At 58.0% G+C, this 17,591-nt stretch overlaps 1 protein-coding gene across 2 annotated transcripts in view; it reads left to right on the top strand.

Annotated features, from left to right (window-relative positions):
• KIF21B (kinesin family member 21B) overlaps window positions 1-17,171 on the top strand; it is a 39,911-nt gene extending 22,740 nt beyond the window's left edge. The window contains exons 12-36 of one of the 2 annotated variants that reach the window (XR_008574161.1): window positions 203-284; window positions 774-891; window positions 1,173-1,364; window positions 2,072-2,271; window positions 2,435-2,542; window positions 2,975-3,043; window positions 3,448-3,677; window positions 4,079-4,226; window positions 4,323-4,517; window positions 5,321-5,422; window positions 5,560-5,725; window positions 5,977-6,037; window positions 6,357-6,414; window positions 6,931-7,136; window positions 7,630-7,704; window positions 7,875-7,988; window positions 8,668-8,706; window positions 10,518-10,654; window positions 10,846-11,026; window positions 11,407-11,571; window positions 12,118-12,235; window positions 12,988-13,158; window positions 13,639-13,838; window positions 14,281-14,547; window positions 15,118-17,171. Coding sequence is in view for 1 of the 2 variants with exons in the window: in XM_054803733.1 (XP_054659708.1) it covers window positions 203-284; window positions 774-891; window positions 1,173-1,364; window positions 2,072-2,271; window positions 2,435-2,542; window positions 2,975-3,043; window positions 3,448-3,677; window positions 4,079-4,226; window positions 4,323-4,517; window positions 5,321-5,422; window positions 5,560-5,725; window positions 5,977-6,037; window positions 6,357-6,414; window positions 6,931-7,136; window positions 7,630-7,704; window positions 7,875-7,988; window positions 8,668-8,706; window positions 10,518-10,654; window positions 10,846-11,026; window positions 11,407-11,571; window positions 12,118-12,235; window positions 12,988-13,158; window positions 13,639-13,838; window positions 15,118-15,172 (3,190 nt within the window). In the remaining variant the exon portion in view is untranslated. The remainder of the gene's footprint in view (window positions 1-202; window positions 285-773; window positions 892-1,172; window positions 1,365-2,071; window positions 2,272-2,434; window positions 2,543-2,974; window positions 3,044-3,447; window positions 3,678-4,078; window positions 4,227-4,322; window positions 4,518-5,320; window positions 5,423-5,559; window positions 5,726-5,976; window positions 6,038-6,356; window positions 6,415-6,930; window positions 7,137-7,629; window positions 7,705-7,874; window positions 7,989-8,667; window positions 8,707-10,517; window positions 10,655-10,845; window positions 11,027-11,406; window positions 11,572-12,117; window positions 12,236-12,987; window positions 13,159-13,638; window positions 13,839-14,280; window positions 14,548-15,117) is intronic. The other variant, XM_054803733.1, reaches the window with a different exon arrangement.
• Window positions 17,172-17,591: the final 420 nt, after the last annotated feature.

Here is a 17,591-nt window from a genome sequence, read left to right as displayed (position 1 = left end):
CCCCCATCCTTGCTAAAGCCAGAGCACTGAGACAGAGCCCAGATGCCTGGGTTCCCCTCCCAGTGCTGCCTTGCCCTTGGTCTCCTTTTCACACACCACATGATCCCGGAGGCTGTTTTCCCCAAAGGGTCCAAAAGCAGGAGATGAGGCCCTGGCAGGACCAGTCTCTGGGACTCACCAGCACCCCTCTGCTCTCCTCCAGCCCGGAGAAGGACGCATTTAAGAAGCGGCAGAAACTGCAGCAGGACAAAGGGGAGGAGACAGATGAGAACGAGGTGGAAGAGGTGAGTGGGCTTCGTGCTCATACTGAGGGGGGTGCTTGGGTCATTGTCATCTCCCCACGTGGGAGAGGGACCAAGCCCAGCCTGGCCCTACAAGCAGGCTGGAGGGGTCGTGGAGTCAAGGACTCCATGCTGGAGTAGGGGGCAACTGGATGCTCCACAGCCAGCCCTGCTGTGGAGCAAGGAGTCTACATCTTTTTGGGCTTGGTTTCAATCAGCATAGGTGAAGGGGAGTTGGGTGATGCAGTGCTGCTCAGCTGGGAGGGGATGGATGCAAGGATGGATGGGGAACAGAACTGCTTCTCTCAACAGTGTATGCTGGGGGTCCAGAGATGGTGCTGCAGCCTCTGGGCATCCTGTGTGGGAGGCTGAGTCCCGTTGTGGGGGCTGCAGCCCATTGCTGTGGGGTGAGCTCAGGTTTGGAGGAGAGAAGAGCTACAGAGAGAAGGGCAAGGCCATGCTGCAAGCTGAGGTTAGGCACTCGTCTCTTAGGAGGAGGAGGAACAGGACGAGAGCGGCTGTGAGGAAGAGGATGGGCGTGAGGATGAAGATGAGGACTCGGGCAGTGAAGAGAGCCTGGTGGATTCAGACTCAGATGCAGAGGAGAAGGGTAAAGCATGGAGCCACACATGCAGTCCAGGGTATGGGGGTGCATTCGCTGGTGTCTCCTGGCACTGGTCCTGGGAAGGGAGAGTCCACTGGGACATCCTGGCCATGTCTCCTCTGGGGTGCTTGAAAAGGTCTCCAATGCTCTTTGGGGTGCTGCTGCTCTCCAGCAATGTGGGTTCTCATTGGCTCCATCTGCCCTTTCCTTCTGTTGTGGCTCAGTGGGGCTGTGGGAGTGATGCTCCCCCATCCCTCCCAGCCTGACTGTTCCCCACCGGCCTCCAGCCGTGAATTTCCAGGCAGACCTGGCAGATCTGACTTGCGAGATAGAGATCAAGCAGAAGCTGATTGATGAGCTGGAGAACAGCCAGCGACGCCTGCAGACCCTCAAGCACCAGTATGAGGAGAAACTGATCCTGCTGCAGAACAAGATTCGGGACACACAGCTGGAGCGGGACCGGGTCCTGCAAAACCTCAGTGAGAACCACCTTGCCCGCGGGAACACACCCCCACAGCATCAGGCCTCGGTCCCTACGCCTGCCCAGCTGAATCAGAGCTAAAGCATCCACCCCCTGCACACAACGCTGGCTCTGGCAGAGCTTTGCCATCCCCCTGCCTCTGCTTGAGCCCCTGGGACCCCCAAGACCCTACTTGTCTTGCTGTGAGAGCGGGGTTGGTCAGCTGAGGAGCTCCTGACAAAGAAAGGATGGGTGATGAGGCATCCCAGGACTCTCCGCTGGTGCTGGAGACGTGGCTGGAAAGGATGGCGAGGCAAAGACTTGTCTAGCCTTGAACACTGCTTCATAAGATGTGGGAACGCATGGGGAAACTGAGGTGCTGAGGGGCACATGAAGACCCCAAAGACCTAGTGGTGTGGCTGATCTCTAGGTTCAGCAGGGCAGGATCACCCATGCACGTGGCTGTAGGTCTAGGTCTGCAGCTTCTCTCAGTCCAGTGACTGTGCTGTAACTCACTGTCCTCAGCCTGCGCTGAGCCCTAACCTGTGTCTTCCAGTGGGTGCCCCCAGACAGACCCCAGTTTGGGATGGGGCCAGAGCGGAGGGGTGAGAGAGGGGTCTGGTAGGATGGGGAGGGAGCAGTGCCCAGTGTCTCCAGGCAGGGTGTGTAGGTGCACAAGGAGCCCAGGGTGTGTGGCCATCACAAGCTCTCTCCTCGCTCCCCCAGGCACCATGGAGTGCTACACAGAGGAGAAAGCCAACAAGATCAAAGCAGACTATGAGAAGCGGCTGAAGGAGATGAACCGGGACCTCCAGAAGCTGCAGGCAGCCCAGAAGGAGCATGCTCGCCTGCTGAAGAACCAGTCCCGCTACGAGCGGGAGCTGAGGAAGCTGCAGGCAGAGGTGGCCGAGATGAAGAAGGCAAAGGTACCTGGACATGCCAGGGCAGGGAGGGCATCCTCAAGTCTGGCTCCCTGCCCAGAAGCAATGTTTTCTGCTCTTGGTGGCAAGTGCAGGATGTCTGTCTGCTGGGTGGGTGCCCTGGGACGGTCAGATGCCTGTACCAACACAGGGTACCTTCCTGTTCCAGGTTGCGCTGATGAAGCAGATGCGGGAGGAGCAGCAGCGGAGGCGGCTGGCAGAGACGAAGAGGAATCGGGAGATCGCGCAGCTCAAGAAGGAGCAGCGCCGGCAGGAGGTGAGAGCCCAGCCTGCCCACGGGCTACTGGGCATCCCTGGGGCTGACTGGGGGTAGATTTTTGGCCTGCTCTGACACTCCAAGGTACTCATACGTATCAGTCGGTGAAGCTCAGGGCCCTGCTGCACCCATGGCCTTGCCAGGGACCACGCAGCCCCAGCAGAGCACACGTGGCTGAATGGCTCCCAAGGCTTCCCACAGCTCCCAGTGTGGTTGTGGGAGATGCTGTGAGCTCCCCGCCACGCTCGGGGGATAGTGCGCCATCAAGGCCATCCTCAAGGCTGGAAACCTGCTTGCTGTGAAAATCAGAAGTGAGACTGTTCATGCCAAAGTAACTGCTCCAGACTTTGGTGGTGGGAGCTCCAGGGCTGCGACCATCGCTGGGGTGTCTAGGCAAGACCCCAGGGGTGTGTCTCTCTCTCTCTTGTGCAGTTTCAGATCCGGGCTCTGGAGTCTCAGAAGCGGCAGCAGGAAATAGTCTTACGGAGGAAAACCCAGGAGGTAAGGGGTGGGGGGGTGGGGGGATTTGCCTCCATGTAGCCCCCAGCCCCCATGGGAGTTCTGGCCCCAGCACTTGACTCAGAGACACCCTGTCCTCCAGACAGAGCCAGCTCTGGGAGCGGGTTTCCCAAAAGGCTGGGAGGATTTTTATGGCTCAGTAACCAGGTGGGAGATGGCTGAAGGCAGCAGAGGAATTTCGCATCTCCTGGGGCAGCTGAGCCCGGCGGCAGGGGATGGGCTACGAGGGAGAAGGGGGAACCCGCAGGGCACAAACGGCCCCAGCCCCAGGACTTCGGGTCTCCAGAGCTGCTGCTCTTGGTCGAGTGGGGACCTGGGGGTGAGGTGACGGGTTTGGGCTGGGGATGCCTGTTTGACACTCTTTCCTCTGCCCCTCCTCTGGGCAGGTCTCGGCACTGCGCCGTCTTGCCAAGCCTATGTCAGACCGGGCTGCGGGCAGGACAAGCCAGAAGCCAGCCATGCTGGACTCAGGCGCAGAGGTCTCAGCCAGTACCACCTCCTCTGAGCCCGAGTCCGGTGCTCGCTCCGTCTCCAGCATTGTGCGCCAGTGGAACAGGAAAATCAACAACTTCCTGGGAGACCCCTCATCCTCTGTGAATGGTGCTCGGCCTGTCAGGTCAGGGCAGGGGCTGTGTGGATGGGTGATGATGCGTCCCAGGACTCCCGTGTCTGGCTTTTGGCTGGTGGTGGAGGTTGAACGTGAGCTTCTTATTGGGCATTTGGCCTGTGTTAAACCACTGACCCAGTGACAGGCTGTGCTGGCAGCGAGTGACTGACTGTCACCTGGGCTTGAGCCCAGTGCTGGTGTTCCATCAGCATTAAACACCATGGCACAAACCCTGCTGGGCTCATCTCTTGTCCCTCGCTTTGCTAAGGGGCGATGGAAAAGCTGGGCAATCCAGAAATGATGCAGATGCCTCCTCTGCTCCTGGCCAACTAGAGCACAGGCATCATTTTGGGGTAAGCACAGCTTTCCAGGCTGGTTGTCCATGTGCCTCTTCTCCCCACCGGCTGTAGGAAGAAGTTCCCCAAGAAGGGTGCGAGCCAAACCTTCAGCAAAGCTGCCCGCCTCAAGTGGCAGTCGCTGGAGCGGCGCATCTTCGACATTGTCATGCAGAGGATGACCATCGTCAACCTGGAGGCTGACATGGAGCGGCTCATCAAGGTGACGGTGGTGCTGGGGACAGAGGGCTGGGCGGGGGGTGCAGGGCAGGGGGACAGCCATGCCAGCAGTGCCAATCCCTCTCCTTTTCCCCCCCAGAAACGTGAGGAGCTGGCACTGCTGCAGGAAGCATTGTTGGGCAAGAGGGCGAAACTGCAGGCAGAGAGCCCTAAGGAACAGAAGGGGCTGCAGGAGCTGAACGAGGAGATCGAGGTGCTGGGGGCCAACATTGACTACATCAACGACAGCATTTCCGACTGCCAGGCCACCATCATGCAGATCGAGGAGACCAAGGTGGGTGGCTGGGCCCAGAGAGCAGGAATATCCTTGGGAGGCAAGGATGTCCTTGGGCATGGCCAGGCTGGGCTTCCCGGAGTCCTCCTCTGATCCATGTCACACGCTCCGTGGGGCTGCAGCCGCACGGTCACTTCTCATTAGGCGGTTAACCGTGGAGGGAAGTGCTGCCAGGTCCTTGCATGTCCGAGGACAGGCTGCTGGTGCCCTGCACCCCACCGCCGTGAGACGTAGGGAAGCTGCAACCTCCATCCTGCCTGTGGGGCTGGTGGTCACTTGTCCCCATGGGAGTTTCATGTGCTGGAAACATCCCGGGGAGGATTGACTTTTTTTCCAGCAGAAACCCTGCAGGTTTTGTGTCCGGCTCAGACCCTGGGCCTGTCACAGAGAGACTGTGACTCCCGACTCCCCTCTAGCGGCTGCAGCCTGGGCTGGGGCTGTGTGCTGTCCCTGGCTGTCACCTAGATTGGCAGGGAAGAAGGGGCTGTTGTTAATTCACATGAACCTTTGGGCCGATGATGTGGTCTGATGTGGATTTGGGTGAGGCTGGTGTCTGCAGATTAGTCTCTAATTAAGTGTTGGCACCAGGATTCCTGTAGCAACACAGAAGCCTTTCAGGTTGCGTTGGCCATCTCCATGGCTGGATCTCCTCTGCAGCCACTTGGGCTGACTGAGGAGAGCGAGTGTCAGGACTGGGCCGTGCGGTGCAGGTGCTGTGATGGCCACGGTGCCCGTTCTGCCCGTGCCGCACTCAGCGGCAAAGCTCCCTCACTGCATCCAACGCTCGTCCCTCCACGTTTCAGGAGGAGCTGGACTCCACGGACACGTCGGTGGTGATCAGCTCCTGCTCCCTGGCCGAAGCCAGGCTCCTGCTGGACAACTTCCTGAAGGCCTCCATTGACAAGGTTTGGGGCCAAGCCGGGACCCTGATGCGTGACAGCGTTTCCCGCAGCTGGGGAGGGGAGCAGGGTGCCAGGGTGGGGACCTGGTGGTGGGGACCCGAGACCCCCGCCTGAGGCCTGGTGTTGTCGTCCTTCCCCAGGGGCTGCAGGTGGCACAGAAGGAGGCCCAGATCCGCCTGCTGGAGGGGCGCCTGCGGCAGACGGACATGACCGGTGCCTCGCAGAACCACGCCATCCTGGATGCCCTGCGGGAGAAGGCTGAATCGCACCCCGAGCTGCAGGCCCTGATCCACAACGTCCAGCAAGGTGGGACCCAGGGCTGGTGCGTCCTTGGGACGGGCATGCTGCCTGTGGGGTGGGGTGCCATGGCTGGGACCAGTGTGCCCAGGGCTGCCCCAAGAGCAGTGCTGGGTGGGGGCATGCGCTCCAGCCACCACGCAACAGGGACAATGACCAGCTGCCTCCCCCAGCCGCCCCCTCTGCCGTGCAGTTCAGACGGGGCTCAGCACGATGGGGTCCCCTCTGTGCTGCTGACGTGCTGTTTCCCTCCTGCACAGAGAATGGCTACGCCAGCACGGATGAGGAGGTCTCAGAGTTCAGCCTGGCTTCAGATGGGAGGTGAGTGCCTAGCCCAGCCCTGCCTGCGATGGTTGTGGCTGGGGAGGCCAGGGGTGAGGTGGGGTGTTTGGTGCCACCCACAGAACCTGGACATTGATGAACAAAACCTCACCTAAGCTTTCCTGTGGTTGTCTAGCCTTTTGGGAGGAGAGCAGATATGTGTCTCGGACACCAGTGGGGACTGAAGACTAGGTCATCCCTTGGAGAAAGGGTGCTGGGGAGCAAGGAGTGACCCAAGGAGTCTGGTGGGCTGGTGGCAACCGGCTCTTTGAAATGGGTTTGGCATTGAAGATACATCTTTGCTCCCTTCTTCTTGCAGCATCTCCCAGTCTTTCACCATGAAGGGCTCAGCAAGCCAGGATGACTTCAAGTTCAAGGTCAGTTAACCTTTCTGTGTGGCCCCATCACAGGGAATGGGAGGAGGGATGAAGAGGCATGTTGTTCAGTGATGCTCCGGGCCTCTGCTCTGTAGTCTGACCCTTGGAGAGCCAGGCTTGGCCTAAGGCAGTATGGCTCGTCTCTGGGTGGTGTCAGCTCTAGGCAAGGGGGAACCCAGGCCTCCTGGTCCTGTGGTCTTCTGAAGCACCAGAGACTTGGGAAATGTCTACCACACCAGCCAATACCCTCCAGATCTGAGTGGGTACCAAGGAGGTCCCTGTGCACTGCTGCATCCATTGTGGGCAAAAGTGGAGGAAAGCCCATTGTTCTGCACAGGCTGTCACATTTGCTTAGAGTATGGAGACCTGGTACTGTGATGGGCATCCCAGGATGATGCAGGGGGAACTCAACCTCCTGTGGCCAGAGAGCATGAGCTGCTCCACCCCACAGCTCTCTGGCTGCTCCTGCTGTCCTCCCCCATGCTGTCTGTGCCTGAACCCTCTGCCCTGCTCTAGGGAGAACCCAAGCTCTCAGGGCAGATGAAGGCAGTGTCAGCTGAGTGTCTAGGACCCACGTTGGACATCTCCACCAAGAACATCACCAAGTCTTTGGCATCCCTCATGGAGATCAAAGAGGATGGGATCAGCTTCTCCATCCGAGACCCTTATTACAAGGAGAAGGTGTCGCGCACCATCAGCCTGCCCACACGAGGAAGCACCTTGTGAGCATGGGGTGATGGGTCTCTGGGCATTGGGAGGCTCGTGGAGGCATGGGCCTGCAGGTGGGAAGCTGTGCCCTGGCTGTGGAGTTGCAGAGCAGTGAGGGTGAGACCAGTTCTGCATCTATCCAGGCTTGTCTGCAGCAAGTAGTGGTGGATTTCTCCAGCAGGCCTTGGAGAGTGTCTAGGAGCATGTTGGTATTCTCTGCAGATGGAGAGATGGGTACTCCAGAAGGGGGGAAAGGTTGGGGGGGGGGGTGAGGTCTGAGGCTCCCTGGCTTGCTGCCCTGGGTTATCAGCCTTCTTGGAGGCTTCTTGGATTGCCAAAAGCCTCTGTACTCATGGGATAACTTGAGACATCCTCTGATCTTGTGATTGTGACTCCAGGGCAGCCCAACTTCTCCTTTGCTCTGCTGGGGAAGGACATGGCTGTTCTGTTTGGAGGGATCCCAGCAGGGGGGCAGGCACCCACTGTGCTCCATTTCACTTGCTTTAGTCCCAGGCAGTCTCGTGGCTCAGACACTTCGCCTCTGACAAGGAGGAAATCCTATGACCGTGGGCAACCTGCCAGGTGAGTTTGGGAGCTGGAGAAATGGCCACCTGGGCAGGGAGAGGCTTGGTGTCCCAGAAAAGTGGGGAGAGATGCTGGCTGGGCCACCTCTTGCTGGGCCCTGGTGCGCCAGGCAGCTGCCAGGGAAACAATTCCCAAGTCATGTGTCCCTCTAATCCTTCCTGGCTCAGGCCTCCAGATGTTGGCTTCACGCCTCCCTCATCCCCACCCACCCGTCCACGCAACGACCGCAATGTCTTCTCTCGTCTTACGAGCAACCAGAGCCAGGGGTCTGCCTTGGATAAGTAAGTCCTTGTGGGGTGGGAGAGTCTGAGGGAGAGGGACCTGTACCACAACAGCAAATTGCATGTACTGGGTCCCACAGTGGGGTGGAGGAGCACAGGACCTGGGCTGGCTCCAGTCAGCCTCCTGCCACTTTTTTGCTCCCTGCTCCCCTCCATGAGGGAGCAGATGTTCTGCAAGGGCCATGCTGGAGCCCTGCCCTGTCCTGCCAGCTGTGTGTCCCCTCTGAACTGGCTGCTTGCAGGAGCTTGCAGTCCTGGCCTCTGGCTAAGCCCTGCTTGGAGACGTGGTGGTGCCAGACTTGGATCACTGGAAAAGGCTATGGAGCAGGATGGGGTGAGGTGGGATGGGGGCTTGCAGGTAGCTGAAGGACTGGCACCAGCCCACAAATGCTGCTCCAGCATCCCAGCCTCCCCCTGCAGCAGGTCGGGCAGCTGCCCTTGTCTCGGAGCATTGCTAGCAGCGCTGATAGGGACCTGCTGTCTAATCCTCACATGCCCTCCTGCTCCTCTGCCCTCTCCCCTGGTTCTCCATGTGTGCTTCTCCCTCTCCACCTCTGCCCTCCTCTTCTCTGTCCTACACTGGCTTGGATGCAATAACAATCCTCCATCTCTGACTCCTCTGCTGCCTCTTCTAGTCTGGGTTTTCTCTCCCATAATCCTGCTAATTTTCTGCCCCTAGGTCTGATGACAGCGATTCCTCTGTCTCGGAGGTGCTGAGGTATAGACAACTTTCTATTTATTATCCCTTCCTCCTTTCCTCCTCCTTCTCTCTGTCTCACGAGTCTGATTTCCCTTATCCCTGCATGCTCCACCTGCTCCTTGCCGCTCTCCCCCATCTCCCAGCTTGTGTGTGCTGTCCCCTCCTGGCATGCCACCTCCAGTTTCTGACACTGTCCCCTTGGTTGTGAGTTTGAACTGTTCCTGCTCTGATCAGCCCTTGGAAACGTGGCTCTGGGCTCACCTACGGGCACTGGCTGGTTTGGGGTGGCAGCATGTTCTCCTCCATCTCTGCTGGGTTCTCATCAGCATGATGCCACCATGGCCCATCCCGTCCCCCAGCTCTCCAGCAGGACAGTGTGATGCTGGGGAACGGGGCAAGCAACCCCGGGCGCTCCCGTTGTGTCCGTCTTGCAAGCATTTTCCAGGCAAATATCTCCAGGTGCTCCCCACGCTTGGTTGTGCTTCCCTGGTGCTGGGTTGTGGGTGGGTAGATCGCTTCCCCAAAGAAACCAAGTCAGATTGTAGTGCAGAGCTCAGCCTTGGAGTTAAAGTGTTCCTGGGCTTGTCCCACTGCGCCCTCCTGCCTACAGAGGTTTCCCAACATAAGGGCCACCTTTCCCCTGCCCTTTAGGAACATCAGCCCTCCAGCACCCAGGTGCTCCCTCACATTGCCCATGCTCTGAGTTCCCACAGGCGCCCGGTCACTGGGGAGGTGTCACCAGACGTGTCTGTGCTGTGTCACCTCAGGCAGCAACCAAAGTCCATCAATAATGCCTCACCCTGGGGAGCTGGGATTTCCATTTAGATTTAGTGTCACCTCGAGACTGGTAGAAACACCAGGGGTCAGGGGAGGGCTGTTTGAGTTTGTAAGTGCAGCTGCTGAGAATGACAGACACATGCATGTGACTTCCAAACCCAAATTAATGAGCCTGTTTGTCCTCATTACTAAATGCAAACCTTACGTGGCCTCAGGCCTGCCCTTCCCTGCCTATAACCAGAGACTAGCGCAGCCCAGGGGCCCATGGCCACGGGGAGACTGTGCTGTGGGACGCCAGCTGAGAAGACCTGTCGGTGGCCGTGCACACTAGGGTCTGGAAGGGTGGAGCTGTTGATGCTCAGCACCCCGAGCACTTCTAAAGTGGAGAGGATTGGCAGATGCTGTGTCCAGAGGGGCAGGCAGCAGTGTCCCTTGGAGGAAGGTTTGGCAGAGACAGGTCCCCTCCTGCCCAGAGCCGGTGATGGGTGCAGTTTCCACAGCCATTGCGACAGGGGTGCTGGGTGCAAATGCCAGTGCTGTCCTTTGTCACCTTTGTGACCTTATGTAAAGGGGTGGGGCCCTGCCTCCAAACGTCCCAGCCACAAGCTGACAGCCTCCAAGGAACTGAGGTGCCAGATATTGGTACCCTGAAACACTTATCCCAGCAGAACTTCAGGCTGGAAAAGGTGCAGTTTGTCGCAGACTGACCTGAGGACCGATGAGCTGGGTCACCTGGCTCCTTGGGTCTGGGCTGGCTAGGTGCTGGAGGCTCAGCAGGAGAACAGAGGCCACTGGGCAGCCCCCCCTTTCCCAGTCTATGTTGCTGGGGCAGAGGCAGTAGGCAGAGGTTGCTCCTGGGGAAATTCCCAGGATTTCCATGAAGAACTTTGCTTAGGCATGCTGGGTTCAGACCAAGGGGCTCATCGCACTTCCAGGCGGTAGAAGAGGCGTGGGGTGAACCAGCTCTTGCTCTCCCATGCCCCTGGGACTGAGTAGCGCAGTGCCTTTCCACACACACCTCAACGTGCTTTTTCTTTTTTTCCCCACGCAAGGGGCGTCATTAATCCGGTGGGTGGCACTAAGAATGCCCGGACAGCCCCACTTCAGTGCGTCTCCGTGGCAGAAGGACACACCAAACCTGTGCTCTGCCTGGATGCCACCGACGAGCTGCTTTTCACTGGGTCCAAAGGTGCGTGATGAACAGAGAAGACATAGGGGTTGCTGGTCTGCAGACGCTATGGGAGCAATTCGGCACGATTCCTCTGGCCCTGTGGGTGGGGGGAGGCAGTGCTTAGAAGGGGTTTTGCTCCCATGCCACCACACCCTTGGAGGAAGTCCCCATCCAGCCTGACGCTCTTGGACATGTTCCTCCTCCCGCAGACCGGAGCTGCAAAATGTGGAACCTGGTGACGGGCCAAGAAATTGCTTCCCTCAAGGGTCACCCAAACAACGTGGTTTCCATCAAGTACTGCAGCCACACGGGGCTGGTGTTCACCGTGTCCACGTCGTACATCAAAGTGTGGGACATCCGGGACTCAGCCCGGTGCATCCGCACCCTCACGTATGTGGCAGGCGGGAGCAGCTGTGGGGGACCCTGGGCACTCTGGACATCTCTGGCTTTGCAGAAGCTAGTCCCAGGACCTGCTGGGCCAAGTACCAGCTGCTTTAGTGCCAGTTTGCAGTGCTGCATCCTTAGGGTACAGGGAGGTTGGGAGAGAGCTTGGGGTGAGGGGACCCATGGGGACTCCTGCACTGGCCTAGAGGACAGAGATCTTGTTGATCCCATGGCAGCCAGAGAGACAGTGATACCTGTAGGGCCATCCCCTCATGTGGGACCCACCTGTGCCAGCCTGGAGCCAACAGCCCTGTGTGGTTCCTCAGTGGGGCCTCGGTGGCTCTGATCTTTGCTCATCCTCCCCCCTTGACCTCTCTCTCCCTTAGATCTTCTGGACAGGTGATCTCTGGGGACGCATGTGCTGGGACCACCACCCGCACTGTCACCAGTGTGCAGGGGGAGCACCAGATCAACCAGATCGCTCTCAACCCCACTGGCACCATGCTCTATGCTGCCACTGGTAACTCCGTTCGCATCTGGGAGCTGAGCAGGTGAGGGAGTGTTGCTGGGGGGGACAGGGCAGATTGTGGATGTCGAGTGGACACTGTCTGCTCAGAGGGGCCTGAAATCACTCCCTTCAGGGAAAGCGAAAGCCTTTTTAGTGATGGAAGTTGCCTGGAATAAGGACTTTCAGGACTCTTTCCCATGGGACCCAAGGGGTGATGAGCACCAGTGGAGTTACTTGGGGTGGGGGGTTTGTCTGTGAGCTGGGCAGAGCTTTGGAGAAGGGGAAAGACGTGTGGGATGAGCAGCAGTACCCCCCTGGTTTTGCCTTTGCCCCCCTCCCTGACAGGTGGGCACTGGGCTGCTGACCCCTTGCTGCAGCCTGGGCTCTGTAGCCAGATGTTAGCATGCCCTGAGGCTGCCTTCCTCCCCTGGCCTCACTAGGAAGAGGGGTGTCCCTGCTCACAATCCCCCCAAAGGGACCACCCCCTCCAGGGGGGCTCCAGGGCTGTGGGGGTCTCTGCCTGGGAAAGCCCCTTGGAGGAGCTTCAGCACCCAGGAATGAGTTGGCTGACCCATGTTATTGAACTCAGGTTGCAGCCCATCGGGAAGCTGAGTGGCCACATCGGCCCTGTGATGTGTCTCACAGTAAACCAGACGGCGAGCAACCATGACCTGGTGGTCACAGGCTCCAAAGATCACTACGTCAAGGTACTCTCCTCCTTGGAGACCAGAGCCCTGTGTCCCTTAGGAAAGCCCAGATGTTGGGAACCCCTAAGGGCTCTTCTCTCCTCCTGAAATCTGTGTCCAGATTTCTCTTTTCATCTCTGCATGTGAGATTTTTGTGTATCTCCTCACCCTAAATCTAGCCTTTTGCTTGGTCCACAATACAAATGGACCTTTGGAGATGGATTTGCATCCCTCTCATCCCTTGGGCTTTGTGGCTGGTATTTACGTGTTATGGCTGACAGATTAGCAATTCACCCTGTTCTACTTGATTCTCCCCCCCGATACAGATGCTTTGCGCCTGCTCCTTCAAAGCTCCAGCACAGCAAGAGCTTGCCCCTCCCTTTTAGGTTTTCATTGGTTTTTAGCAGATTGAATTGGAGCTGGCACCAGAGGAGTGAAGAGGGATGGTGAGATGATGAGGGAGGCACGATCCCATTCTTCTGACAGCTGCAAGCTGTTAGCTTGTCTCAGGGAAGTGTGTGAAAGCTCACCATGAGTAAAATGCATCAGAATGGGGGCTGTCTCTGGTGGCAGACCTCCCCTGATGGTGGCAGGACCCCTGGCAAGACCTCAGCTCCAAAAAAGCCTCCACTGGCCAATGCCCCCCCACCTTTCCAGCATCACTCCAAGTTCCCTGAGCCTAGAAAACAGAGGGTGATGGCCAAGTTCTCCAAGAGAGGGTCCCCTCTGTTTCCAGCCCCATCTGGGGTCTCTCACCCACTGTTTTTCCCCAGGTGTTTGAGATTGCTGAGGGCATGGTGGGGAATATTGGCCCCACTCACAACTTCGAGCCCCCTCACTATGACGGCATCGAGTGTTTGGCCATCCAGGGAGACATCCTCTTCAGCGGCTCCAGGGACAATGGCATAAAGAAGTGGGATCTGGAGCAGCAGGAACTTATCCAGGTCTGGAGGGGAGCATACAGCACAGGTCCTTGGGGTAACGTGGGGCAGAGGAGTATTGCTGCTGGGGGTCTAGGGGGACCTTTGTTCAGGGACCTGCTGCCAGTGTCCTGCACTGAGCTAACCAGGGAGGGCACTCCTGTTCCTGGGAATCTGGCAGTACATGTGCGAGGTGGCTCTGTACCCCTATAAGTTTGTGCTGTAGGGCACTCAGGATTGCCAGCTCCCCCTGGCACACAGGCTGCAGCATCGATTGCACTGCCTCTCTGAAGACAGGATTGTTGTCCTCTGCCCAGGGGGCAAACCAAGCCCTGACTTTTGACTCCATCCCCTTGGCCTCCTAACCGCATCACTAGCCCCACGATCCAGATCAGCCCCAGGGTGACAGTGAGGATCTGAGCCTCCCCAGTTGGGTGCATGAGGCTGCTGATGGTGCTGCAGATGAGGTTGGTCATGATCTCCACTCTGGGCTTGTGCCTACAGCAAATCCCCAACGCCCATAAAGACTGGGTCTGTGCCCTGGCCTTCATCCCCGGCCGCCCCATGGTGCTGAGTGCCTGCCGAGGAGGCATGATCAAAGTCTGGAATGTGGACACCTTCACCCCAGTTGGGGAGATTAAAGGGCACGACAGCCCCATCAACGCCATCTGCACCAACTCAAAGCACATCTTCACCGCCTCCAGGTGAGTACTGGGCTTTCTGCTCCCCAGACTCCCCGGGAGGTGGGAGACCCCTGGGTTGAAGTGTCATCACTGGGCCTGGGTGGGTTTGTGCTGAGTGGACAGGGAGCCGGGAGGGAGGGAAGGGGGGAGACTTGCAGCTTCCTACTCCCTCCACTCCTTCATCTCATCTTGCCGGCCTTAGCCTGCCCCATGACAGAGCCTGCCCGCTGCAGTGCCAAGAGCTATTCCCCCAGCTGTCCCCTGCCCACGCGCCGGTGATGCCCTGGGTTATCCCCCACGCAGGGACCCCTCTCCCCCGGGGATGGGCATCCTCTGCTGCTCTCGGGGAGCTCTTTGGCAGCAAGACTCTGATATCCTCTTTTCGACCATGTCCCTTTTCTCCCTTCCTTTTTCTCTGTCTCTCTCTGTCTCTCCTCCTCCCCACCTCCCATCTGTGCCACAGTGACTGCCGGGTAAAGTTATGGAATTACGTGCCTGGGCTCACCCCTTGCCTTCCACGACGCGTCCTTGCCATAAAGGGCCGTGCTACTAGTCTGCCTTGACCCTCCTGCTCTTTCTGACTCTCTTGCTCATGCACTCTTCTTCCGTCTTTTCTTTCCTTTTCTCTTTCTCTCCATCTCTTTCTCCCTCTGTCTTTCTCTCTGTTGCTTTTTTGCTCCTCTCGCTCTCTTTTTCTTTCTTTCTCTCTGGTCTGAGCTGCTTCTTCACGGTATGAAACTATTTTGCGTTTTTCCCCACTTGATAAATCTTTGCTAGAAGTGACTTGCCCCTTTGTCCCAGCCACACCCCCACATTGTTTTTGTTTGCTTTTTTTTTTCCTTGCCAAGTGCCCACATCTACTGTGGCAACTCTGTGGAAGCTGTGGCTTGCATAGATGGTGGGACGGGAGTCAGCAGCCACCCCCGAAGCAGCCCATGCCCTGGGGAGCCCAAGCACAGCACCTCCCTGCAGTGTCACTGCTTTGACCTAGTTAGAGCTCATTCAAGGGGTGCAGAAGTCCTGTTGTCGGGGTAGCCCTGGAGGTCACCATTTCCCTTTGTCCCCAGTTGCTGCCAGTGGGGTGAGCTGGAGGCTGAGCCCCACAGGGCCTGCCTGCTCCCCAAAAATGGATTGGGCAACCTCCTGCCAAGAGAAAAGAGCCTGGAAGTCTTGTGGGCTGCATGCTGCCATGGGCTGGGGGTGGGGAGCGTTTCTCCTCACAGTGCCTCTCTGCAGCGTGTCTGCGGGGCTCCTGCGGGAACCCCTGGGTCATGCCATCCCTCTCACCTTTGTTTCTCAGCGACTTGACAGTGAAGCTTTGGAGCGGGAGGAGGTTACCCGCGGGGTCGAACTAGGAACTGCAAAAAGACTGGAAGACGTGACAGGAGGGTGAAGGTCGGGGTACATCCCACTTGCTATCAAGACCCTGTCATCTACAGGACCTCAGCCCAGGGATAGGGATTTCTTTGTGCCCGACCCAACGGGGTGGATGATGTCCCATCTGGTACTTTGAGCACTGCCAGGTCCCGTGAGGAGGCAGCTCTGTGGGGCACCATCAGCTCCACCTTCCCTCCTGCTGAGGTTTCTTGATGGTTTTCCAGTGACCAGGAAATGTTTTGTCTCTCTTCTCACCCACCCTGCTGCAATGCCTGCCGGGACTTCTGGGGGTCAGAGCTCCTTGGCTCCTTGTCAAGAGACACCCAATTCCCTCCTGCCACTGTGGGCTTATGTGGCCTCCACCGTGATGTGCTTCCTCTGTCCCTGTTGGCTCCGGGGCTGGTTCCTGCAGGAGTCTTTCTCCACTCCATGGCCATGAGGACATTTGGTGTCTGCTGGCCAGGACCACAGCATGGAGGGGCTGCTTCTTTGGAGACATTACTTGTGAGATAGCCTCTCTGCTGTGGGGGTCTGCAGAAGGATTTTCGGGTAGTCCCATCATTCCCCATCCTCCGTCTACCTGTCCCCAGCAATTGGAGGTGTGCACCTCTGAGCTCCTTTGCCAAGGCACAGCAAGCCTGGGAAGATCTCCATCGGGCAACTTCCAGACAAACCCTCTGCAGTTCCCTTCGATGTTCTCCAAACCCCAGTCATAAACTCAGCTGACCCATGGCTCTTGGCGTCTTCCCGTGTGCCCACCCTGCTCTGCAGTGGGGAAGGGAAGGGCTGCTTAGCCCTGCTTTTGAAACCTTGGTCCTCAGCAGCGATTTTGTGGTGGGTTCCTGCAGTGTGTTAACCCCCTTGAGATGGAGAAACAGAGCGAGACCGGAGGTTACAGGGCAAAGAAGCCAAGGCTGGATTTTTCACCCCCACTCCTGTGGCCCATCTTGTTTTGCCATCACTGGGAGCTGGAAGCTGTAACTCCTTCCCCAAGGCTCTGCTCTCAGCCTTCTACCAGAGAGGGGGCTAGCTCAGGTTTGGCCTGTTTCCCCCTGTGGATCCGGGAGCTGGAGGAGGCCCAGCTAGGCATGGAGCAGCCAGTGTTTGGGTCAGGATGGAGTTGGCTGTGCTGGGAGCAGGGTGAGGAAGGGGTTGCACACACTGGGGTTGCACAAGTCCCCTGATTCTCCCTATGCTTGAAGGACAATCGTGAAGTGGATGATCTTGCACAATCTAACCTCCGTGAAGGGCTGGGGGCTCCGTCCAGTAGTGTGTCCCCAAGGACACGGCTTTTCCAGGCTCCCTCCTCCCTCTCTCCTGTGCAAGGGGCTGGCAAGGTCCTGGTCTCACACTCCATCTCTCCCATGGCTCGTTGGACCATCCCCTGCTCCATCCTGCCCTAGGCCAGGCAGGGCTTGTTGTGGTATGGCTGAGGAGACCCCCGGACTGGTGCTCTTGCCTCACGTGGTTTCACTTCCCCTCTGTCACAGAAGAAGCAGCATTTAAACTGAAATTTAAGGATTTTTTTTCCATGTGATCCCACCAGCACTGAACTGGGATCTCAGAGGCCAGGGGCTCCAGGACCCGCCTCACAAAGCACAGACCATTTTCCTTCTGCTTTGTCCAACCATGGTGACTCGCGGACCAGCCCCAGGTCATTTGCCACCAGCCCTCGTTAAAACCATTCCAGGTGGAGCGTGGGAATTCCTCTGCATCCTGAAAGGCAGGAGCATCTCTGTTGATTTTATGGGGATTTTTTTGCCTTTTTGGGGGGGAAAAACCCCATCCTGCTGGCTTGCCTTGATGGGATGTGTGTGGGTGTGACCCTGCCCAGGACAGTGACTGGTCCCTCATGATCGTGGCTGAGCCCTGCACAGCCTGGGACCGGTGGCTGCATTGAGGCGAGGAGCCTTCCTGCTGTCGCTGGTGGAGAAGTGGTGCTGATGCTGGCAGCTCTGGGCTGTGCACTCCGTGGGACTTGGGGGTGAGAGGGGGGGAAAAAAATGTACAGGGCACCGCAGCTGCCAGAGTAAGGCACAGATGTGGGGGGGGCTGGAGGAGGTGTTCCCCTCCAAGCCTGTCTTGGAGAGGGTTTCCCTGCTCATTCCTCAGCCAGTTGCTGGGTGGGGGGGTGTTTGGCTCTGGAGCCAGGTGTACCACGTGCATCAGTGTCTGCACCAAGATTTGCCAGTGCCTGACCTGAAACCTCTTGCTGCTCCCTGCTGAAGTCACTGAAGAGACCTCTTCCTGGGGGGCTTGGGGTCAGACTTGCCTTGCCTTTCACCACCAATTTCTTCCCGTGTGTAGGCTGCAAGTACCTGCTTAATTTCCCAGGGCTGTGTGGCCAATCCTGGATGATGCTGAGCACCCATCTCGCTGCTACATCCAGCAGCACAT

Source organism: Grus americana, chromosome 25 (genome assembly GCF_028858705.1).
Source record: "Grus americana isolate bGruAme1 chromosome 25, bGruAme1.mat, whole genome shotgun sequence".
Taxonomy (NCBI): domain Eukaryota; kingdom Metazoa; phylum Chordata; class Aves; order Gruiformes; family Gruidae; genus Grus; species Grus americana.
The sequence above is the reverse complement of the archived record's forward strand: the minus strand, read 5'-3'. Positions and strand labels throughout refer to the sequence as shown.